Source organism: Bufo gargarizans, chromosome 5 (assembly GCF_014858855.1).
Source record: "Bufo gargarizans isolate SCDJY-AF-19 chromosome 5, ASM1485885v1, whole genome shotgun sequence".
Lineage (NCBI taxonomy): Eukaryota > Metazoa > Chordata > Amphibia > Anura > Bufonidae > Bufo > Bufo gargarizans.
In genome coordinates this window covers 2,992,466-3,018,729 of record NC_058084.1, presented here as the reverse complement: position 1 = coordinate 3,018,729, position 26,264 = coordinate 2,992,466, and the positions used below count along the sequence as shown (strand labels likewise).

General features: G+C 45.0%; 1 protein-coding gene across 2 annotated transcripts in view; it reads left to right on the top strand.

The window, feature by feature from the left end:
• The window catches only part of LOC122939161 (solute carrier family 52, riboflavin transporter, member 3-B-like), a 50,134-nt gene that overhangs the window by 8,612 nt on the left and 15,258 nt on the right, over positions 1–26,264 (top strand). For both annotated transcript variants that reach the window (XM_044295161.1, XM_044295163.1), the window contains 2 exons: positions 13,677–14,904; positions 15,370–15,493. In XM_044295161.1, the coding sequence (XP_044151096.1) occupies positions 13,922–14,904; positions 15,370–15,493 (1,107 nt within the window). In that variant the 5' untranslated portion in view covers positions 13,677–13,921. The remainder of the gene's footprint in view (positions 1–13,676; positions 14,905–15,369; positions 15,494–26,264) is intronic.

The following is a 26,264-nucleotide window of genomic DNA, read 5'->3' as shown; positions in this document are numbered from 1 at the left end:
CTGCTCCCTATCTAACCTTTATGACTCCCCTCTCCCCCTAGCTACACTAGCGCACCCTCATTAGCTTTCGCTTGCTTTCTGACTTTCTTCTACCGCCTTCCAGGATGCAGATGGTGCCGCCACTCTGTATAACAGCACAATAACTACAGCTCTCAACTCTGTCGCCCTTCTCACACACAACAAAACCCGAAAAGTCAATGGGCAACCCTGGCACACCAACAAGACAAAAAAACCTCAAGACAAGCTTCCAGGGCTGCAGAGCGGCGATGGAAGAAATCCCACCCTAAGTATCACTTCAACACATACAAACAATCCCTCCTTATTTTCAAATCCTCACTCCCTGCTGCAAAACAGGCGACTTCTCATCTCTCATATCTTCCCTGTCTCACAACCCTAAGCAACTTTTTAACACTTAAACCTTTTCCATCGCCTGGTGTCCCCACCGTCACCTCTCATATCATCTGAGGACTTTGCCACATACTTTAAACAAAAGATTGACAACATTAGCGAAAGACTCAGTCTACAGTCCCAACAGAACCTCTACACAACTACCCAGTCTTCTTCCCCAAAACATGCTTCTCCACCATTACAGTCCATACACACGTCTGTAATTCTGGCTCCACATCCATTCCGCAATTTTTTCGGAACAGGTGTGAACCCATTCATTTCAATGGGGCAGCAAAAGATGTGGACAGCACACAGTGTAGTTCCATTCCCCGCAAAAAAAAATAGAGCATGTCCTATTCTTCTCTGCAATCGTGGACAAGAACAGGCATTTCTATCATAGGACCGGCCATGTGCGGTCCGAACACACGGCCAGGATCCACAATTTGCGGACTGCAAAACACTTACAGACGTCTGAATAGACCTTTACAGAAGAAAAACTTTCCACCCTACTCTCCAGATCACATCTCACCACCTGTGTACATGACCGATCTCATCCCCAACCTCAGCACAGTGTTTATCCCAGCACTAACTCATCTCTCCAACCTATCAAAAACCTCTGGTGTCTTCCCCTCTGCTTTTTAAACATGCCAGCGTCTCACACTCTCACACCACCTCCTCGTCTCATTCCCTCTCTGTTGGTGTCCTGCAAGGCTCTGTCCTAGGACCCCGGCTCTTCTCAATCTATACCTTTGGCCTGGGACAGCTCATAGAGTCCCATGGATTTCCGTATCACTGATATGCTGACGACATGCAAATCTACCTCTCTGGTCCAGACATCACCCCCTCTTATCCAGAATCCCACAATGTCTATCTTCCATATTCTCCTCTCGCTTTCTAAAACCCAACATAGATAAAACAGAATGTATCATCTTTTCCATCAACCCCCCCAACAGATCTATCTATCACAATCAATGGCTGCACACTCTCCCCGGTCAACCAAGTCTGCTGCCTTGGAATGACCTTGGATTCTGCCCTGTCCTTCAAACCGCACATCTAAGCCCTTTCCATCACCTGCCGCCTCAAACTCAAAAATATCTCTCGCATCTGTGCATTTCTCAGCCAGGAGTCTGTAAAAATGCTTGTACATGCCCTCATCATCTCTCGCCTAGACTACTGCAACATCCTCTGTGGCCTTCCATCTGGCATCCTTGCACCCCTCCAATCTATCCTCAACTCTGCTGCCCGACTAATCCACCTCTTCCCCCCATTACTCCTCTGCCTCTACCAATCCCTTCACTGGCTCTACATCCCCTAGTGAATTCACCTTAAAATACTAACAAATACATTCAAGCCCGTCCACAACCTGTCCTTAAAGTACATCTCTGAGCTACTTTTCAGATTCAACCCCACACGTAATCTCTGATCCTCACAAGACCTTCTCTATTCACCTCTTATCACCACGTTACCTATCAAGCTGGGCTTTGAGGAATGGCGCCATTTGCTGAAAGGTGGCAGCCACCCATCATCATTTACGTTGATCACAAGATTTATCTCCAGTCTGTTCAATTTTCCACCCTGCAGAAAAGAATACTAAGTGAGATGTCCAGTTCTTTTGACCTTGCTGATCAGATAGGGAAGCACATCATTGACCCTGACCACATTGTCTCAGTAGCTCCTGTCCAGCTAAAAGACATTCCACCAGGTAAGAGGTTTGTTCCTGTGGTCAAGAGGAATTCCCCCCCTTCCCAGAGGTCATCGTAGGATTGTGTATCTTATTTCTTGACACTATTGGTGGCCTACTATTTCTAAAGCTATTCAGGGTTTTGTTGCTGCCTGTCCTACATATGCTCAGACTAAATATCAAAAATAAAGAATGGTAGGACTACTTCTCCCAATGCCTGTACCGGAAGTCTTGTGTCAGCATAGTGCCATATATTTTATTACTGATTTACCATCTTCCTAAGGATGCATGGTAAACTGGGTGGTAGCTGTTCAATTAACAAAGATGGACCACTTCGTGCCCCTGCCTAGTTTTCCATTTGCCAGTCAGATAGCTACATTTTTTGTGGAACACATTTTTTGTCTCCATGGGTTACCCTTAATGGCTGATCGTGGAGTGCAATTCATCTCTAAATTTTGGAGGGCCATTTGCAAGATACTGGAAGTAGAGTAGGACTTTTCCTCAGGCTTTCACCCACAGACCAATAGACAGGTGGAACATATCAATCAGGTCATGGTCAACTACCTCAGACACTTCATGTGGACACGTCATGATGATTGGGACACTTTGCTTCCCTGGGCTGAGTTTTTATACAATGGAGGATGTGTGGGAACCTGGTGACGACCCAGCCTTCTTTTTTTGCTTAACTAGAGTCCAAATCCTAGATGGTGGGGTGGAGGAGGCTCTTTCCCAGTCTGGAATACTGGGCATTAGGATATCCAGGGCTTCACAAAGCGGGTGGAGGTCAGCCAATGAACGGAGGGTGGCATCTGCCCTTGGTGGCGCACTGATAAGGCAAACGGGTGACCCCATCTGTGACGATACAAAGGAGGGCTGCAGGTGATGACTTTTTTGCAATGTAATCCAGGAGAGGTCTGGGTAGATCTGGAGAGAAGCCCCATCAAACTCAAAGTTTTGGAGGGATCTCGCTTTGGCCATGAAGGCTTCTTTAAGGGCATAATTGGGCACACAACAGATAACGTCCCTCGGATGGGCAGCCGAAGCTTTAGGACACTAGGAGCCCTGTCCAGCTGAATTGAGTGTGTAGAAGGCTCCCCAGGATCATGTTGAGTATGGCTTCCAGAGTAGCAAAAAGATCCTCAGCCCCAGTAGCTTCAGGGAGACCTGTAGCTCTGATATTATTCCGCTGTCCCGTTATCCAGATCCTCGATGTGGCGGCCCATGTCCCTAAGACCTGTGGCCTGCGTAGCAATAGTAGAGTGTAGTAACATGGCGACATTGTGAGCCCCCTCCGGGAAGTCCACTGTCAGAGCGTACTGCCGCTATTTCAGCCCTGCAAGCCTCTGTAACTTCAGAAATGAGGACTCTGAAGTCCGCTGTCCTATGTCCATGTGTCAGAGAAGATGGCTGCCCACATGTTCATGTAGAGAGAACAGAATACAAGGTCTACAATCAGAAAATAAAGAAACAAAGTATGCAGAACCAGTCCCCTCAATGGGTCCGCAAAAACAATGGAAGGTGCTCCGAGTGCATATCCTATTATTGTCCGCAAATCACGATCTGAGGCCCCATTTAAGTCAATGGGTCCGCAAAAAACGGATCACATACGGAAACAATGCGGATCCGTGAAAAACGGACCGCAAAACAACCACGGTCGTGTGCATGAGCCCTAAAGAGCAGCAGCCCTGGGGGCACGGAACGTAATCCCGGCTGGAATGTCTTAATCAGCTAGAGCTTCAGGTCTTTCTGTGGTTGTGACGTCCTGCGGGGTCTAAGAAACAGCAGCGAGCAGCCTGTAGCGGAGTCACCCTGAACGCACTGCGATGGAGGGGGGTCCGGTATTTCAGTCAGATCACCAGGGGACGGAAGGAGTCAAGTGTTCGTGACCACAGTCGCAGGTAATCGATTATCCAAGTAGTTTGGTAACACAGCAGAGCTGCAGCAGTATAGCGATGTGATAGTGTTAGTGCTGCATACAGTATGGTGATGTGATAGTGTTAGTGCTGCACACAGTATGGCGATGTGATAGTGTTAGTGCTGCACACAGTATAGCGATGTGATAGTGTTAGTGCTGCATACAGTATGGTGATGTGATAGTGTTAGTGCTGCATACAGTATGGAGATGTGATAGTGTTAGTGCTGCATACAGTATGGCGATGTGATAGTGTTAGTGCTGCATACAGTATGGCGATGTGATAGTGTTAGTGCTGCATACAGTATGGCGATGTGATAGTGTTAGTGCTGCATACAGTATGGAGATGTGATAGTGTTAGTGCTGCATACAGTATGGTGATGTGATAGTGTTAGTGCTGCATACAGTATGGCGATGTGATAGTGTTAGTGCTGCACACAGTATGGCGATGTGATAGTGTTAGTGCTGCATACAGTATGGCGATGTGATAGTGTTAGTGCTGCATACAGTATGGAGATGTGATAGTGTTAGTGCTGCATACAGTATGGTGATGTGATAGTGTTAGTGCTGCATACAGTATGGTGATGTGATAGTGTTAGTGCTGCATACAGTATGGAGATGTGATAGTGTTAGTGCTGCATACAGTATGGTGATGTGATAGTGTTAGTGCTGCATACAGTATGGCGATGTGATAGTGTTAGTGCTGCACACAGTATGGCGATGTGATAGTGTTAGTGCTGCATACAGTATGGCGATGTGATAGTGTTAGTGCTGCACACAGTATGGCGATGTGATAGTGTTAGTGCTGCATACAGTATGGCGATGTGATAGTGTTAGTGCTGCATACAGTATGGTGATGTGATAGTGTTAGTGCTGCATACAGTATGGCGATGTGATAGTGCTGCATACAGTATGGTGATGTGATAGTGTTAGTGCTGCATACAGTATGGTGATGTGATAGTGTTAGTGCTGCATACAGTATGGAGATGTGATAGTGTTAGTGCTGCATACAGTATGGCGATGTGATAGTGTTAGTGCTGCATACAGTATGGCGATGTGATAGTGTTAGTGCTGCACACAGTATGGCGATGTGATAGTGTTAGTGCTGCACACAGTATGGCGATGTGATAGTGTTAGTGCTGCATACAGTATGGCGATGTGATAGTGTTAGTGCTGCACACAGTATGGCGATGTGATAGTGTTAGTGCTGCACACAGTATGGCGATGTGATAGTGTTAGTGCTGCACACAGTATGGCGATGTGATAGTGTTAGTGCTGCATACAGTATGGCGATGTGATAGTGTTAGTGCTGCACACAGTATGGCGATGTGATAGTGTTAGTGCTGCATACAGTATGGCGATGTGATAGTGTTAGTGCTGCATACAGTATGGTGATGTGATAGTGTTAGTGCTGCATACAGTATGGCGATGTGATAGTGCTGCATACAGTATGGTGATGTGATAGTGTTAGTGCTGCATACAGTATGGTGATGTGATAGTGTTAGTGCTGCATACAGTATGGAGATGTGATAGTGTTAGTGCTGCATACAGTATGGCGATGTGATAGTGTTAGTGCTGCATACAGTATGGTGATGTGATAGTGTTAGTGCTGCATACAGTATGGTGATGTGATAGTGTTAGTGCTGCATACAGTATGGTGATGTGATAGTGTTAGTGCTGCATACAGTATGGCGATGTGATAGTGCTGCATACAGTATGGTGATGTGATAGTGTTAGTGCTGCATACAGTATGGTGATGTGATAGTGTTAGTGCTGCATACAGTATGGAGATGTGATAGTGTTAGTGCTGCATACAGTATGGCGATGTGATAGTGTTAGTGCTGCATACAGTATGGCGATGTGATAGTGTTAGTGCTGCACACAGTATGGCGATGTGATAGTGTTAGTGCTGCATACAGTATGGTGATGTGATAGTGTTAGTGCTGCATACAGTATGGTGATGTGATAGTGTTAGTGCTGCACACAGTATGGTGATGTGATAGTGTTAGTGCTGCATACAGTATGGAGATGTGATAGTGTTAGTGCTGCACACAGTATGGTGATGTGATAGTGTTAGTGCTGCACACAGTATGGCGATGTGACAGTGTTAGTGCTGCACACAGTATGGCGATGTGATAGTGTTAGTGCTGCATACAGTATGGCGATGTGATAGTGTTAGTGCTGCATACAGTATGGCGATGTGATAGTGTTAGTGCTGCATACAGTATGGCGATGTGATAGTGTTAGTGCTGCATACAGTATGGTGATGTGATAGTGTTAGTGCTGCATACAGTATGGAGATGTGATAGTGTTAGTGCTGCATACAGTATGGCGATGTGATAGTGTTAGTGCTGCACACAGTATGGTGATGTGATAGTGTTAGTGCTGCACACAGTATGGCGATGTGATAGTGTTAGTGCTGCATACAGTATGGCGATGTGATAGTGTTAGTGCTGCATACAGTATGGTGATGTGATAGTGTTAGTGCTGCATACAGTATGGTGATGTGATAGTGTTAGTGCTGCATACAGTATGGCGATGTGATAGTGCTGCATACAGTATGGTGATGTGATAGTGTTAGTGCTGCATACAGTATGGTGATGTGATAGTGTTAGTGCTGCATACAGTATGGTGATGTGATAGTGTTAGTGCTGCATACAGTATGGCGATGTGATAGTGTTAGTGCTGCACACAGTATGGTGATGTGATAGTGTTAGTGCTGCACACAGTATGGCGATGTGACAGTGTTAGTGCTGCATACAGTATGGCGATGTGATAGTGTTAGTGCTGCATACAGTATGGCGATGTGATAGTGTTAGTGCTGCATACAGTATGGTGATGTGATAGTGTTAGTGCTGCACACAGTATGGCGATGTGACAGTGTTAGTGCTGCATACAGTATGGCGATGTGATAGTGTTAGTGCTGCATACAGTATGGCGATGTGATAGTGTTAGTGCTGCATACAGTATGGTGATGTGATAGTGTTAGTGCTGCATACAGTATGGCGATGTGATAGTGTTAGTGCTGCATACAGTATGGCGATGTGATAGTGTTAGTGCTGCAGCAGTATAGCGATGTGATAGTGTTAGTGCTGCACACAGTATGGTGATGTGATAGTGTTAGTGCTGCATACAGTATGGCGATGTGATAGTGTTAGTGCTGCACACAGTATGGCGATGTGATAGTGTTAGTGCTGCATACAGTATGGCGATGTGATAGTGTTAGTGCTGCATACAGTATGGCGATGTGATAGTGTTAGTGCTGCATACAGTATGGTGATGTGATAGTGTTAGTGCTGCATACAGTATGGTGATGTGATAGTGTTAGTGCTGCATACAGTATGGTGATGTGACAGTGTTAGTGCTGCATACAGTATGGCGATGTGATAGTGTTAGTGCTGCATACAGTATGGCGATGTGATAGTGTTAGTGCTGCATACAGTATGGCGATGTGATAGTGTTAGTGCTGCATACAGTATGGTGATGTGATAGTGTTAGTGCTGCATACAGTATGGCGATGTGATAGTGTTAGTGCTGCACACAGTATAGCGATGTGATAGTGTTAGTGCTGCATACAGTATGTTGATGTGACAGTGTTAGTGCTGCATACAGTATGGAGATGTGATAGTGTTAGTGCTGCATACAGTATGGTGATGTGATAGTGTTAGTGCTGCATACAGTATAGCGATGTGATAGTGTTAGTGCTGCATACAGTATGGCGATGTGATAGTGTTAGTGCTGCATACAGTATGGTGATGTGATAGTGTTAGTGCTGCATACAGTATGGTGATGTGATAGTGTTAGTGCTGCATACAGTATGGTGATGTGATAGTGTTAGTGCTGCACACAGTATGGCGATGTGATAGTGTTAGTGCTGCATACAGTATGGCGATGTGATAGTGTTAGTGCTGCACACAGTATGGTGATGTGATAGTGTTAGTGCTGCACACAGTATGGAGATGTGATAGTGTTAGTGCTGCACACAGTATGGTGATGTGATAGTGTTAGTGCTGCATACAGTATGGCGATGTGATAGTGTTAGTGCTGCACACAGTATGGAGATGTGATAGTGTTAGTGCTGCATACAGTATGGTGATGTGATAGTGTTAGTGCTGCATACAGTATGGCGATGTGATAGTGTTAGTGCTGCATACAGTATGGCGATGTGATAGTGTTAGTGCTGCATACAGTATGGTGATGTGATAGTGTTAGTGCTGCATACAGTATGGCGATGTGATAGTGTTAGTGCTGCATACAGTATGGAGATGTGATAGTGTTAGTGCTGCACACAGTATGGAGATGTGATAGTGTTAGTGCTGCATACAGTATGGTGATGTGATAGTGTTAGTGCTGCATACAGTATGGCGATGTGATAGTGTTAGTGCTGCACACAGTATGGCGATGTGATAGTGTTAGTGCTGCACACAGTATGGCAATGTGATAGTGTTAGTGCTGCATACAGTATGGCGATGTGATAGTGTTAGTGCTGCATACAGTATGGTGATGTGATAGTGTTAGTGCTGCATACAGTATGGCAATGTGATAGTGTTAGTGCTGCATACAGTATGGTGATGTGATAGTGTTAGTGCTGCATACAGTATGGAGATGTGATAGTGTTAGTGCTGCATACAGTATGGCGATGTGATAGTGTTAGTGCTGCATACAGTATGGTGATGTGATAGTGTTAGTGCTGCATACAGTATGGTGATGTGATAGTGTTAGTGCTGCATACAGTATGGCGATGTGATGGTGTTAGTGCTGCACACAGTATGGAGATGTGATAGTGTTAGTGCTGCACACAGTATGGTGATGTGATAGTGTTAGTGCTGCACACAGTATGGCGATGTGATAGTGTTAGTGCTGCACACAGTATGGTGATGTGATAGTGTTAGTGCTGCATACAGTATGGCGATGTGATAGTGTTAGTGCTGCATACAGTATGGAGATGTGATAGTGTTAGTGCTGCATACAGTATGGCGATGTGATAGTGTTAGTGCTGCATACAGTATGGTGATGTGATAGTGTTAGTGCTGCATACAGTATGGAGATGTGATAGTGTTAGTGCTGCATACAGTATGGTGATGTGATAGTGTTAGTGCTGCATACAGTATGGTGATGTGATAGTGTTAGTGCTGCATACAGTATGGCGATGTGATGGTGTTTAGTGCTGCACACAGTATGGAGATGTGATAGTGTTAGTGCTGCACACAGTATGGTGATGTGATAGTGTTAGTGCTGCACACAGTATGGAGATGTGATAGTGTTAGTGCTGCATACAGTATGGAGATGTGATAGTGTTAGTGCTGCACACAGTATGGCAATGTGATAGTGTTAGTGCTGCACACAGTATGGTGATGTGATAGTGTTAGTGCTGCACACAGTATGGTGATGTGATAGTGTTAGTGCTGCACACAGTATGGTGATGTGATAGTGTTAGTGCTGCATACAGTATGGTGATGTGATAGTGTTAGTACATTATGATCCGACTGTGGGAGCCCATCTGCCTGTGACAATATAGTTAAATAATAGTTTGCAGATCTCTTCACGCCCTGCCGGGTGCTGCCGGATCCTTGGGAGTGTTTGCTTAGCATCACAGCAGATTCACTTTGTTAGGTGCCAACTTTGGGGGTCATTTATCATTCTGAAATACTCCCAAATTAGGTGTATTTAAGGCGCGAGAGCTTGTTCCTGGCCTTGGCTGTGTATGCTAGCAGGGGCTGGGGAAGCATGGGGACTGCACATGGGGAAAGCATGAAGGATGCAAACAGGGAGGCACACACCGTTCCTATAGCATGGGGGCCGAACACACCGTTCCTATAGCATGGGGGCCGAACACACCGTTCCTATAGCATGGGGGGCCGAACACACCGTTCCTATAGCATGGGGGGCCGAACACACCGTTCCTATAGCATGGGGGCCGAACACACCGTTCCTATAGCATGGGGGCCGAACACACCGTTCCTATAGCATGGGGGCCGAACACACCGTTCCTACAGCATGGGGGCCGAACACACCGTTCCTACAGCATGGGGGCCGAACACACACCGTTCCTATAGCATGGGGGCCGAACACACCGTTCCTATAGCATGGGGGCCGAACACACCGTTCCTATAGCATGGGGGCCGAACACACCGTTCCTATAGCATGGGGGCTGAATACACCGTTCCTATAGCATGGGGGCCGAACACACCGTTCCTATAGCATGGGGGCCGAACACACCGTTCCTACAGCATGGGGGCCGAACACACCGTTCCTACAGCATGGGGGCCGAACACACACCGTTCCTATAGCATGGGGGCCGAACACACCGTTCCTATAGCATGGGGGCCGAACACACCGTTCCTATAGCATGGGGGCCGAACACACCGTTCCTATAGCATGGGGGCCGAACACACCGTTCCTATAGCATGGGGGCCGAATACACCGTTCCTATAGCATGGGGGCCGAATACACCTATCCTATAAGCAGACACTTGGCTCTCTACAGGTGAAAATTTGAATATCGTGCGAAAGTCCATTTATTTCAGTAAAGCAAATTAAGAGGAATTGCATTAATGCAGCTTAAAATGAGAATTTTGTGGAAAGGTTGACTATTCTCGGCTCAAAGTGTCACCTCTAGTCATTACTCCATACCCCCTGAGCAAAGGGGACCTGAGATTGAGACTTTGGGGCTTTATAAGCTGTAGCCACAATCATCCACATTACACCACATAAAGGCCGGAGATCTCTCGCTGCCTGTACCGAGTCTCAGATGTTAGCGTCACCTTTTATGTTGCATTACTGAAATAAACGAACTTTGCACAATATTCTAATTTTTCGAGTTTCCGTGTATGTTTCCCTACAAAGCGTAATCCAGTGAGAATTCTAGAGTACCGAGACGCTCACACGGGATGTGTGCTGCTACATGGAGTCCATCTGCCTGCATATTGAGCTTTCCCTTAAAGAACAGTGACTTTCCCTCAGAAAAGGTCCACATTTCCTTGGATTATTCCCGGCACAGGCAGGGACCATCCACTCAGCGGCCCGGATCTCCACTACTTGGTCCATTGAGCTGAACCTTGATCTGGTAGAGAACAGAATTCATGGACGAGCCCCATCTGGCAGAATGCCTTCCAGAGCTCGATCTCAGCAAATGTTTGCTTTCATGGATTAATGTTCTCCTCCGTGTATTAGTCATGGGTTGTGTTTCTTTAAAAAGATATTTGATTAGAAAAGAGAATTCCTTCCCGATGTTACTGACCAGCAGACAGTACTGGTACCTGTATAACAATGTCTGCCCGCTTTCCACGTCTCTCCGGCTACAATACTCACACTTTGATTAATCGCCTCACGTTCTCCGTGGAGTCTGCATAGAGAATAACTCATCACACCGGTTAAGGCACTATCACACTCGCGGCAGAGGATTCCGGACGCAAACGGATGCATTTGTGAGACGGATTCGGATGTGCAGTTGTGTAATTAATGGTACTTTATTCACACCTCTATATTTCAACAGACAAAGGTAGGCGATGTTTTGAGGTTGTCAATGACCTTATTCGGGTGCAGCGTACAGTGCACAAGAGGCAGGTGTGGGCCTCCACTGCTCAGTATGAGGTGGAAACCTGATCCAAGGTAAGATGGAGCAGTTCATTCTCTGCAGCCCTCCGCAGACAGGCAGGTGTGGGCCTCCACTGCTCAGTATGAGGTGTGCAAACCTGATCCAAGGTAAGATGGAGCAGTTCATTCTCTGCAGCCCTCCGCAGACAGGCAGGTGTGGGCCTCCACTGCTCAGTATGAGGTGTGTAAACCTGATCCAAGGCAAGATGGAGCAGTTCATTCTCTGCAGCCCTCCGCAGACAGGCAGGTGTGGGCCTCCACTGCTCAGTATGAGGCGTGTAAACCTGATCCAAGGCAAGATGGAGCAGTTCATTCTCTGCAGCCCTCCGCAGACAGGCAGGTGTGGGCCTCCACTGCTCAGTATGAGGCGTGTAAACCTGATCCAAGGTAAAATGGAGCAGTTCATTCTCTGCAGCCCTCCGCAGACAGGCAGGTGTGGGCCTCCACTGCTCAGTATGAGGTGTGTAAACCTGATCCAAGGTAAGATGGAGCAGTTCATTCTCTGCAGCCCTCCGCAGACAGGCAGGTGTGGGCCTCCACTGCTCAGTATGAGGTGTAAACCTGATCCAAGGTAAGATGGAGCAGTTCATTCTCTGCAGCCCTCCGCAGACAGGCAGGTGTGGGCCTCCACTGCTCAGTATGAGGTGTAAACCTGATCCAAGGTAAGATGGAGCAGTTCATTCTCTGCAGCCCTCCGCAGACAGGCAGATGTGGGCCTCCACTGCTCAGTATGAGGTGTGCAAACCTGATCCAAGGTAAGATGGAGCAGTTCATTCTCTGCAGCCCTCCGCAGACAGGCAGGTGTGGGCCTCCACTGCTCTGTATGAGGTGTGCAAACCTGATCCAAGGTAAGATGGAGCAGTTCATTCTCTGCAGCCCTCCGCAGACAGGCAGGTGTGGGCCTCCACTGCTCAGTATGAGGTGTGCAAACCTGATCCAAGGTAAGATGGAGCAGTTCATTCTCTGCAGCCCTCCGCAGACAGGCAGGTGTGGGCCTCCACTGCTCAGTATGAGGTGTGTAAACCTGATCCAAGGTAAGATGGAGCAGTTCATTCTCTGCAGCCCTCCGCAGACAGGCAGGTGTGGGCCTCCACTGCTCAGTATGAGGTGTGTAAACATGATCCAAGGTAAGATGGAGCAGTTCATTCTCTGCAGCCCTCCGCAGACAGGTGTGGGCCTCCACTGCTCAGTATGAGGTGCAAACCTGATCCAAGGTAAGATGGAGCAGTTCATTCTCTGCAGCCCTCTGCAGCCCTCCGCAGACAGGTGTGGGCCTCCACTGCTCAGGGCAGGGCAGCTGTAACCAACACCTCCAATCTCATCTCATTGATTGGACTCCAGTTGGCTGACGCCTCACTCCAATTAGCTCTTGGAGATGTCATTAGTCAAGGGGTTCACATACTTTCTCCACCTGCACTGTGAATGGTTACATGGTGTGTTCAATAAAAACATGGTAACATTTAACTCTTTGTGTGTTATTAGGTTAAGCCGACTGTGATTGTCTATTGTTGTGACTTGAAGATCAGATCACATTTTATGACCAATTTGTGCAGAAATCCAGATCATTCCAAAGGGTTCACATACTTTTTCTTGCAACTGTAAATGCAGGAAGAAGGATTTTCTGACGCCATTCAGTAAACTAATGTTAATGGGTTCCCATGGTCGGTTCTCCAGTTCTGGGGTACATTTGTAGGATATGTAATTATGTATATAGAATGTGTGTAACTCAAGTAACAGGATTTTTGGACACATTTTTGGGAAACACTATCACCCGAAGGGGATGTTTTCGCAGAAGTTACATGGATTTCATCATCCATGATTCAAACAAATGGGATTTGTGAAGTAAGAACTGTAATGTTTGTGATCTTCTGCTTCTCACCCTAAATCTTTATGTCCTTTAACATGAGGACCTTTTCTGGTCTATTAGCTTGCAGAACTCTATCTTGTCTACATTCCTTTAATCGGTCAGCAGATGACATCCCGTCCCTCCACCACTGTGCTAGTCCTCTTTTGTACATAGTTCGGTCAGCTGTGTGACTGCAGGTTACCGTTCACTTTCCGTTACGTGAATTATTGTCGGATACTTTTCTTTCCATTTTAGATATTGAAGTTCCGACATTCAACTCCTGAAATCTAATCATCAGATCCTGAGCTTGGAAACCAATACACCAGATCTGGTAGACAAGGACAGACTTCTTCCGGTTACCAAATAACTGTATCTCAACTATATGAAGCAAGATGAAATGATGTGGCCAAGATCCAGCAAAGCCACATTAACAGGTCAACCTCATAATCTACCCAGATCACACTGATCACAAAATAGTCAAAAACTAACGCTGCAGGAACATGGCGGTCATCCTGCATATTCTCTCCTGCTTGCTGGGCCTAGGTTCCTGGGTTGCCATCAATGGGGTATGGGTGGAGCTGCCTCTCTTAGTGCCTTATACCCCAGAAGGCTGGGAGCTTCCCGCGTACCTGTCTCTACTCATTCAGTTTGCTAACATTGGGCCACTTACTGTTACACTTACCCATAAGTTTTGTCCAGGAAGTCTCAGGGAGGGATTGGTAATATTTGTGATTTTGGTAGTAGGTGTTGTCTCATGCATCTTGCTGGCTTTCCTCTGGCAGGAAACGAGTTGGGTGGGTTCATCACGGAGAAGTACTGCTCTTCTGTGTCTCCTCTTCTTCATCTCATTGGTAGACTGCACTTCTTCAGTTACTTTTCTTCCTTATATGACTCGTCTCCGGCCAAATTACCTTATCTCATACTTCATTGGAGAGGGTCTAAGTGGGCTGATGCCAGCATTACTGGCTTTGGCACAAGGTGTTGGTGTAATGAGCTGTCAACCAATAAACGGAACAGAACCAAATGGATCGTATGCCATAGGAAACCTAACAGCTGTCTACCAGCCAGCCAGATTCCCAACATGGGGCTTCTTTTTGTTTCTGGCGGGTATGATGGGTCTTTGTCTAATCGCCTTCATCATCCTTCACAAGATGCCCAAAGAGCAGGGCCACCAAGAGGCAGGTATAAGCAAGAGAAGGAAAAAAGAATCTTGGAACAGAGGAGTTGAGCAGAAGCCAATGATGGGGGAGGATGAGACTGGAAAGGAGGATGCAAAGAAAGAAGTAGTAAAGTACTCAATGTGGGAGAAGGTCTTCATCTACCTCGTTCTGGCCTGGGTCAATGCTTTGACGAATGCAGTGCTGCCATCTGTCCAGACTTACTCCTGCATGCCTTATGGAGGACGCGTTTATCACCTGTCTGCCACACTAGCTTCCATTGCAAACCCAGCAGCATGCGGCATTGCCATGTATCTACCCACCAGGTAAGAGAATACTAGCACAGTTTGTATCATCACCAGTATATATCACATACATGAAGCTGTACGTTGGCAGTCACCTTGTGCAAAAAATATATCATACACTAATATTCCACCTGGTTATACACAATGAAGCCATGACACGTGGTTCTTAGGGCAGTATCTCACAAGCCATCACAATTGCCATATAAAAGGAGCGGTAATCATATTCCATAGTAGACTCCCATTCAACATTGTCTATGAGCGCACAGGAGAAGAGCAAGTTTGGAGGTCTTGTAAGGACAATAACATGCTGGATGCACAAAGTCCACCATATGTAGTGTTGCCTATAGGTAACTAGTGCTAGGCTGTTCCTCTTACATGACGCGTGTAATTTCCCAGGAGATTCTCACGTTGCTCACATCATATATTGTCCTGTACATTCCCTGAAATGAGATAATCTTTCATTGAACACTTTTGGATGTCCTGTAGGTGTCTCCTGACTGTAAGCGTTCTGACGGTGATCGGTTCCGGGATTGGCTCATACATTATGGGTATGGCAGTGTTAAGCCCATGTCCACCTCTTCTCATGGATAACATTGGAGGCATCCTCATTGTACGTATCTAAATGTTCGTTGTTTAGTGCTCTCATTAGGAGAAACAAGATTAGTTTGATACCTTTTAATTGCTAACAAAGATAGAAGTAATGAGGTTACATAGCGAGCTTTCGAGACATCACCCGTCCCTTCATCGGGCAGACTACAAGAATATATGAAGGAACAGTAATATATACAATAAGAGCAGAGACCTGGGGGAATGAATGGACATTTAAAAGATGTTCCTTTTCACCATTGTGAGCTTTCTCCCGGGCACTGGTCACGGAGCTGCTGCTGGGCTGGCACCGCGAGTCTTCACTGGAGGGGGCTGCACATAATGTCTGTGAGTAGTCTGTGCAGAAGTCACATCTCTACAAGGTAATGGACATTCCTTAGTCCGGCCCTACAAGCATCTCCCATGTAAATGCATGCCTGACTCAGCTGAGCATGCAGGTGTGTGAATATAGAGTAATCATCAGGGCCATAATCCAGTAGTGACAGCAATGTTATCGGGCTGGATCGCGGATGGATTACAGGAAACAGCCATGGTCGCAGCCAGTACAAACAACCAGTGATCACAGTAAAACCAGTAGCTAATACCATCAGTAAAACATTATTCTGTGGTCGTATTGGGTTCATATTCTATGAGGATCGTTATGAGAGACAATTACACTAAATGATCACACAAACCGCTAACGACCACTATCCCACATTCACCCTGTATATCTACGGTACACAATGACAATTGACCCTTTGAGCACATGGCAATTTTCGGTTTTTGCATTAAAATTTTATACTGTCTGCCTTCCAGGAGCTATAAAACTTTTTTATTTTTCCATTCACATACCTGTATGAGGACTTGTCTATAGCGTGACAAATTGTACTTTCTAATGGCACCATTCACGGTTCCATACAATGTGGTGGGAAGCTGGGATACCACATTTATGTAGTTTTATATTTACAGCGTTCCCTATGAGATAAAACTGACCTGTTCCCTTCATTCCCCAGGTCAGTACGATTACAGTGATACCACATTTATATAGTTTTATGGGTTTTGTATTTACAGCGTTCCCTATGAGATAAAACTGTCCTGTTCTCTTCATTCTCCGGGTCAGTACGATTACAGTGATACCACATTTATATAGTTTTATGGGATTTGTATTTACAGCATTCCCTATGAGATAAAACTGACCTGTTCCCTTCATTCTCCGGGTCAGTACGATTACAGTGATACCACATTTATATAGTTTATGGGTTTTGTATTTACAGCGTTCCCTATGAGATAAAACTGACCTGTTCCCTTCATTCCCCAGGTCAGTACGATTACAGAAATACCACATTTATATAGTTTATGGGTTTTGTATTTACAGCGTTCCCTATGAGATAAAACTGTCCTGTTCTCTTCATTCTCCGGGTCAGTACGATTACAGTGATACCACATTTATATAGTTTTATGGGATTTGTATTTACAGCATTCCCTATGAGATAAAACTGACCTGTTCCCTTCATTCTCCGGGTCAGTACGATTACAGTGATACCACATTTATATAGTTTATGGGTTTTGTATTTACAGCGTTCCCTATGAGATAAAACTGACCTGTTCTCTTCATTCTCCGGTCAGTACGATTACAGAGATACCACATTTATATAGTTTATGGGTTTTGTATTTACAGCATTCCCTATGAGATAAAACTGTCTGTTCCCTTCATTCTCCGGTCAGTACGATTACAGTGATACCACATTTATATAGTTTTATGGGTTTTGTTTTTACAGCGTTCCCTATGAGATAAAACTGACCTGTTCCATTCATTCTCCGGTCAGTACGATTACAGAGATACCACATTTATATAGTTTTATGGGATTTGTATTTACAGTGTTCCCTATGAGATAAAACTGACCTGTTCTCTTCATTCTCCGGTCAGTACGATTACAGAGATACCACATTTATATAGTTTATGGGTTTTGTATTTACAGCGTTCCCTATGAGATAAAACTGACCTGTTCTCTTCATTCTCCAGGTCAGTACGATTACAGTGATACCACATTTATATAGTTTTATGGGTTCTGTTCTTACAGCGTTCCCTATGAGATAAAACTGACCTGTTCTCTTCATTCTCCAGGTCAGTACGATTACAGTGATACCACATTTATATAGTTTTATGGGTTCTGTTCTTACAGCGTTCCCTATGAGATAAAACTGACCTGTTCTCTTCATTCTCCGGTCAGTACGATTACAGTGATACCACATTTATATAGTTTATGGGTTTTGTATTTACAGCGTTCCCTATGAGATAAAACTGTCTGTTCCCTTCATTCTCCGGTCAGTACGATTACAGTGATACCACATTTATATAATTTTATGGGTTTTGTGTTTACAGCGTTCCCTATGAGATAAAACTGACCTGTTCTCTTCATTCTCCAGTCAGTACGATTACAGTGATACCACATTTATATAGTTTATGGGTTTTGTATTTACAGCGTTCCCTATGAGATAAAACTGTCTGTTCCCTTCATTCTCCGGTCAGTACGATTACAGTGATACCACATTTATATAATTTTATGGGTTTTGTGTTTACAGCGTTCCCTATGAGATAAAACTGACCTGTTCTCTTCATTCTCCAGTCAGTACGATTACAGTGATACCACATTTATATAGTTTTATGGGTTCTGTTCTTACAGCGTTCCCTATGAGATAAAACTGACCTGTTCTCTTCATTCTCCAGGTCAGTACGATTACAGTGATACCACATTTATATAGTTTTATGGGTTCTGTTCTTACAGCGTTCCCTATGAGATAAAACTGACCTGTTCTCTTCATTCTCCGGTCAGTACGATTACAGTGATACCACATTTATATAGTTTATGGGTTTTGTATTTACAGCGTTCCCTATGAGATAAAACTGTCTGTTCCCTTCATTCTCCGGTCAGTACGATTACAGTGATACCACATTTATATAATTTTATGGGTTTTGTGTTTACAGCGTTCCCTATGAGATAAAACTGACCTGTTCTCTTCATTCTCCAGTCAGTACGATTACAGAGATACCACATTTATATAGTTTATGGGTTTTGTATTTACAGCGTTCCCTATGAGATAAAACTGACCTGTTCCCTTCATTCTCCGGTCAGTACGATTACAGTGATACCACATTTATATAGTTTTATGGGTTTTGTTCTTACAGCGTTCCCTATGAGATAAAACTGACCTGTTCCCTTCATTCTCCGGTCAGTACGATTACAGAGATACCACATTTATATAGTTTTATGGGTTTTGTATTTACAGTGTTCCCTATGAGATAAAACTGACCTGTTCCCTTCATTCTCCGGGTCAGTACGATTACAGTGATACCACATTTATATAGTTTTATGGGTTTTGTATTTACAGCGTTCCCTATGAGATAAAACTGACCTGTTCCCTTCATTCTCCGGGTCAGTACGATTACAGAGATACCACATTTATATAGTTTATGGGTATTGTATTTACAGCGTTCCCTATGAGATAAAACTGACCTGTTCCCTTCATTCTCCGGTCAGTACGATTACAGTGATACCACATTTATATAGTTTTATGGGTTTTGTATTTACAGCGTTCCCTATGAGATAAAACTGACCTGTTCCCTTCATTCTCCGGGTCAGTACGATTACAGAGATACCACATTTATATAGTTTATGGGTATTGTATTTACAGCGTTCCCTATGAGATAAAACTGATCTGTTCTCTTCATTCTCCGGTCAGTACGATTACAGTGATACCACATTTATATAGTTTTATGGGTTTTGTATTTACAGCGTTCCCTATGAGATAAAACTGTCCTGTTCCCTTCATTCTCCGGTCAGTACGATTACAGAGATACCACATTTATATAGTTTTATGGGTTTTGTATTTACAGCGTTCCCTATGAGATAAAACTGTCCTGTTCCCTTCATTCTCCGGGTACACTGAGACTTAAAATAACCTATACATATGGGGTATCATCATAATCATACTGACCCAGAGAATGAAGGGCATGGGTCAGTTTGGACACAAAAGGAACGCCATAGGGACAAAACCCGTAAAACAGCGGAGGAATTGTATTTTTTTCCAATTCCACGCCATTTGGATTTTTTTTTTTTTACCACTTCTCACTACATTGTATGCCATAATTAATGGTGGCATTAGAGAGTACAACTTGTCCCGCAAAAATAAAAATAAGCCTTCATACAGCTATGTGAATGGAAAAATAAAAAGGTTATGGCTCAAGGAAGATAGGGAAGAAAAATGGTGCAAAAACAAAAATCCGAAGGGTTAAAAACTGATAAGCTGTCATTTTTTTCATCGCTATTTTGCACCAGTGCATGCATCCATTTTCTGGTCATCTGTTTTATGACAGTTTTCAAAAACAGATAAATTTCATTGTTTTTTTTTTTAACCCCATAGGGACACAGCCTTATTTCACCTTAAGGACCAGGCCATTTTTTGCAAATCTGACCAGTGTCACTTTAAGTGCTTATAACTTTAAAACGCTTTGACTTCTCCAGGCCGTTCTGAGATGGTTTTTTCGTCACATATTGTACTTAATGACACTGGTAAAATGAAGTCAATTTTTTTTTTCTTGCACAAAATAATACCTAATTTACCAAAAATTTTGAAAAATTTGCAAATTTCTAAGTTTCAGTTTCTCTACTTCTGTAATACATAGTAATACCCCTAAAAATTGTGATGACTTTACATTCCCCATATGTCTACTTCATGTTTGAATTATTTTGGGAATGATATTTTATTTTTTGGGGATGTTACAAGGCTTAGAAGTTTAGAAGCAAATCTTGAAATTTTTCAGAAATCCAATTTTTAGGGACCACTACAGGTCTGAAGTCACTTTGAAAGGCTTACATAATAGAAACCGCCCAAAAATGACCCCATTCTAGAAACGAAACCCCTCAAGGTATTCAAAACTGATTTTACAAACTTCGTTAACCCTTTAGGTGTTGCACAAGAGTTATTGGCAAATGGGGATGAAATTTGAGAATTTCATTTTTTTTGCCTAATTTTCCATTTTAACCCATTTTTTCCACTAACAAAGCAAGGGTTAACAGCCAAACAAGACTGTATCTTTATTGCCCTGACTCTGCCGTTTACAGAAACACCCCATATGTGGCCGTAAACTACTGTACGGCAAACACAGCGGTGCGTAGAGGGAAAGGTGCGCCGTATGGTTTTTGGAAGGCAGATTTTGCTGGACTGTTTTTTTGACACCATGTCCCATTTGAAGCCCCCCTGATGCACCCCTAGAGTAGAAACTCCATAAAAGTGACCCCATCTAAGAAACTACACCCCTCAAGGTATTCAAAACTGATGTTACATACGTTGTTAACCCTTTAGGTGTTGCACAAGATTTAATGGAAAATAGAGATACAATTTCCAAATTTCACTTTTTTGCCAGATTTTCCATTTTAATATTTTTTTTCCAGTTACAAAGCAAGGGTTAACAGCCAAACAAAACTCATTATTTATGGCCCTGATTCTGTAGTTTACAGAAACACCCCATATGTGGTCGTAGACCGCTGTACGGGCACACGGCAGGGCGCAGAAGGAAAGGAATGCCATACGGTTTTTGGAAGGCAGATTTTGCTGGACTGGTTTATTTACAGCATGTCCCATTTGAAGCCCCCCTGATGCACCCCTAGAGTAGAAACTCTAAAAAAGTGACCCCATTTTATAAACTACGGGATAGGGTGGCAGTTTTTTTGGTACTAGTTTAGGGTACATATGATTTTTGGTTGCTCTATATTACACTTTTTGTGCGGCAAGGTAACAAGAAATACCTTTTTGGCACCGTTTTTTTTTTTTTGTTATTTACAACATTCATCTGACAGGTTAGATCATGTGGTAATTTTATAGAGCAGGTTGTCACGGACGCGGCGATACCTAATATGTATATGTAACGGACCGTTTCAGCAGACAAGGGGTTAAGATCCGTTTAGGCGATATGCCCCTTTCCGAGAGACAGGCACAGCTACTGCAGAACACCAACCTCCCGAACTGGATACAAAATAGCACTCCAAACTGGAACCTCGCAAGTAGCTGCCGGCAGACGAACAGGAAAAGCGTATCCGTCAGCTTACACTCCTGGCAATCAGTCTCCAACAGCATACAGGGAATCCCCCCAATAACGAGACAAGGCTCCGTCTTGAGGGTCAGCAGTGATCTGACTGTACTTCAAGTACAGCCTCTTTTATTGATAAAAAAACAAACATAGTACTGCCCACAGGGTTTTGAAATCCAACCAATCAGTAATTCACAACACGCACAATGTAAATACAGCAACCAATCGTTCCCGCCCCCTAGAGGACCAGAAGGGAGACTGCTACACAGAACAGATACAACATATCCCCACAATGCATCATGGTTTCCTCCTCTCTGTCCCAAAGACAACTGAAGCAATCCAATTATCTCTCAGGACAAAGGGAGATCGCCAATACACACGTGGAGACAACAGGACAGACATCACCACCCAAACACACAATGGCACACCCCCACAGCAAACACAGACATGTAACATATCCCCAGATAGCTCAAGTCTGAGTGCATATCATTAGGTGAATGGCACTCAGAATACATGAATACAATAATATTAGCTATCTGGGTGCCCTCACATAACATACAATTTAACCGAACGCATAATAACATAAAATGCAATTCTACAGACAGATTTAAGCTGTGCGGCCGGTCTGTTTTCTCCTTTAAAGTTACTATGGGCCATAATCCTGAGGCAAGAGGCCTTCAAACAGCCCCCTCCAAAACACCGTGGCGAGGTTGGTTTCGCCACACATCTCCCCCCCCCCAGGGAAGACTAACCAGATACCTGACCTCACGCCGGTCGGTACCTGAGTTAGTCTGGCAGCCCACCCACAACCCAATACTGGACCTGTTGAATTTAGTAGGCTGTCTCTGTCCAGTGAATCCACCAAGGTTATATTGGTAGCTGGTACTCCCGGTCTCTGAGTTGCTCCCTGGCTTGGAGTGGAGGTTGCTTTGTGGGCAGGGATCAGCGGTACTCTGCCCTGGTGCCAGCGTTACCACGGAAGAAGCCTGGTTGGAGTCTGGTTGTTGGAGGGGGAAACCGACTGTCTCCCCTTTGGCTAAACTGCCCTGTTGCTGGGGGGCAGGACCGACTGTCCCTACCCCCTGTGCTGTAAGTGCAGAGACCACGGTCCCATCTGCACAGTTGTGGGGCTTACTGTCTCCCCCTGGTGCGTTAATCTGCCGCTGGGGAGAGGGGGTAACGAGCTCCTCTCCCATACATACTTCCAGCCGCTGGGGAGGGCGACCGACCGTCTCCGCTCCCAATACAGTGTCCTGCTGCTGGGGAAAGGAGACTGGGCTCTCTATTCCCTGTAGGACACTCTGCCGCTGGGGGACAGGACCGACTGTCTCTGCCCCCTGTAACTCCGTCTGCCGCTGGGGAATGGAGACTCGGCTCCCAATTCCCAAAAAATCATGCTGCTGCTGGGGGGCAGGAACAACTACCTCTGCCCCCTGTAACTCAGCCTGCCGCTGGGGAGGGAGGCCGCTGCTCTCCCCTCCCTGCACTTCACTCTGCCGCTGGGGAATGGAGACTAGGCTCCCAATTCCCAAAAAATCATGCTTCTGGGGGGCAGGAACAACTACCTCTGCCCCCTGTAACTCAGCCTGCCGCTGGGGAGGGAGGCCGCTGCTCTCCTCTCCCTGCACTTCACACTGCCTTCCCGGCATATCACTCTGCTGCTGGGGGGCAGGAACAACTACCTCTGCCCCCTGTAACTCAGCCTGCCGCTGGGGAGGGAGGCCGCTGCTCTCCCCTCCCTGCTCTTCACACTGCCGCTGGGGAATGGAGACTGGGCTCCCACTGTCCCGCAACTTCCGATGGAGGTCCACCCAACGTTGCAGCTGACCGTCACCTTCTGCCCGGTATAGTAGGGTCTTAGACACTAGATTCCTCACGAACTTCACGTATTTCTCAGCTGGATTGGGTCCGAAGAAGTTCAGCCGCAACCACATCATACGGTCAAATTCCTCCACAGAGTATCTGTACTCCACTGCTGGTTCCATCCTGGTGCTTTTAGGGTCGCTGTACTGAGACATGCGTTGCCCTTAAGTTGTAAAATCCAAAGAAATGGTGTCTCCTGTAGCTGTCCTTCTGGCTGTAGGAACGATCCCGCTGCTTGCCACCAATGTAACGGACCGTTTCAGCAGACAAGGGGTTAAGATCCGTTTAGGCGATATGCCCCTTTCCGAGAGACAGGCACAGCTACTGCAGAACACCAACCTCCCGAACTGGATACAAAATAGCACTCCAAACTGGAACCTCGCAAGTAGCTGCCGGCAGACGAACAGGAAAAGCATACAATCAGCTTACACTCCTGGCAATCAGTCTCCAACAGCATACAGGGAATCCCCCCAATAACGAGACAAGGCTCCGTGTTGAGGGTCAAGCAGTGCTCTGACTGGGCACAAGAGAAGCTGAAACCCCGCCCCTTGGGCAGAAAGAACAGCGATTAGTTCAGGTTATAAAACACGAGTTTGCAGTATTCATAATGTGGACAGAGGGGATACTTATGTTTTAAATGCACATTAGAAGACCTGTGCATGGATATGTACAGCTAATTATGGTTATTGGGCCTGTCAGTGTCCCTTTAAGTAGGGTCTCATTTTTTGCGGGATGAGATGACGGTTTGATTGGCACTATTTTGAGGTGCATATGATTTTTTGATCGCTTGCTATTACACTATAAAAATGTTTTGTCTCACTCCCATTTCTTCTTGTTGCATGTTGAAGCTCTACGTAGAACCTTGTTAAGATCCAGCCATGCTAAATAGGATTTTTTGCCATTTTTCAAGTGGTCTTAAACTTTTGATCAGGACTGTATATATATATCCCCCAATGTCGTGCTCCCAGTATAAATAGTGGCCCCCAGTATATATAATACCCCCCATGAAGTTCTCCCAGTATATAGTCAGGTCCATAAATATTGGGACATGGACACAATTCTAGCATTTTTGGCTCTATACACCACTACAATGGATGTGAAACGTTGCGGACAAGATGTGCTTTACCTGCAGACTGTCAGCTTTACCCGCAGACTGTCAGCTTTACCCGCAGACTGTCGGCCTTACCCGCAGACTGTCGGCCTTACCCGCAGACTGTCGGCCTTACCCGCAGACTGTCGGCTTTACCCGCAGACTGTCGGCTTTACCCGCAGACTGTCGGCTTTACCCGCAGACTGTCGGCCTTACCCGCAGACTGTCGGCTTTACCCGCAGACTGTCAGCTTTACCTGCAGACTGTCAGCTGTAATTTGAGGACATTTACATCCAAATCAGGTGACTGGTGCAGGAATTACAGCAGTTTGCATCTGTGCCTCCCACTTGTTAAGGGACCAGAAGTAATGGGACAATTGTCTTCTCGGCTGTCCCATGGCCGGTGTGTGTTATTCCCTCATTATCCCAATTACAATCAGCAGATACAAGGTCCAGAGGTCATTTCCAGTCTGATATCTGCATTTGGAATCTGTTGCTGTCAACAATCAAGATGAGATCCAAAGAGCGGTCACCATCAGTGAAGATAAGATGCCTTTATTGTCACTGTACAATACAATGTACAATACAATGAAATGTTGTTTGGAGCAATCCTAGATGCCATGGACAGAGGAACAAGAACTGACATTAAAACTAAAGCATTACACTAGAAAATAATAAAATAAAATTAATAAAAATAAAATTGCACTAGTAAGTATTACTATTCACTAGTGATGAGCGGCAGGGGCAATATTCGAATTCGCGATATTTCGCGAATATTTGGGTGAATATTCGCCATATATTCGCGAATTCATGATCTCCAGGCATTATTTTCTTGATTGCAAAAATTCACATAAAATTCGCATACAAATGGTCGCATAAAAATTCACATGAACTGGTATTTTCACAAAAATCGAATATTCGCAATTACGAATATATTTTGCAATATTCGAAATATTCGCGAATTCTCGAAGTACCGATATTCGCGATTAAAATTCGCAAATCGAATATTCGTGATCAACACTACTATTCACAGGTCACAGCATATATATAGCAAGAGCAAAGTAGGAAGTGCTTATGAGTATATATATATACACTGATTCAGACACCACTGCAGACAAGAGATCATCATGGATCATGAATGCAGCCGTCACTTTCAGTCTGTGGTAGTTTCTATCCTAGGAAGGGGCAATAATCTCCCAGCATTTAGGAGACTGATTGTTTTAGAAACATAGAATGTGTCGGCAGATAAGAACCATTTGGCCCATCTAGTCTGCCCAATACACTGAATACTATGGATAGCCCCGGCCCTATCTTATATGAAGGATGGCCTTATGCCTATCCCATGCATGCTTTGGGGTAAAAATCTGTGAAGCAAGCCATCAGTAGGCTGAAAAAACACAACAAACCCATCAGAGAGATAGCAAAAACATCAGGCGCAGCCAAAACAACTGTTTGGAACATTCGTAAAAAGAAGAAACTCACCGGTGAGCTCAGCAACACCAAAAGACCCGGAAAACAACTGTGGCGGATGACCGAAGACTTCTTTCCCTGGTGAAGAAAACCCCCTTCACAACAGTTGGCCAGATGAAGAACACTCTCCAGGAGGTAGGTGTATGTGTGTCAAAGTCAACCATCAGGAGAAGACTCCACCAGAGTGAATACAGAGGGTTCACCACAAGATGGAAACCATTGGTGAACCTCAAAAACAGGAAGGCCAGATTAGAGTTTGCCAAACGAAATCTACAAAAGCCTTCAC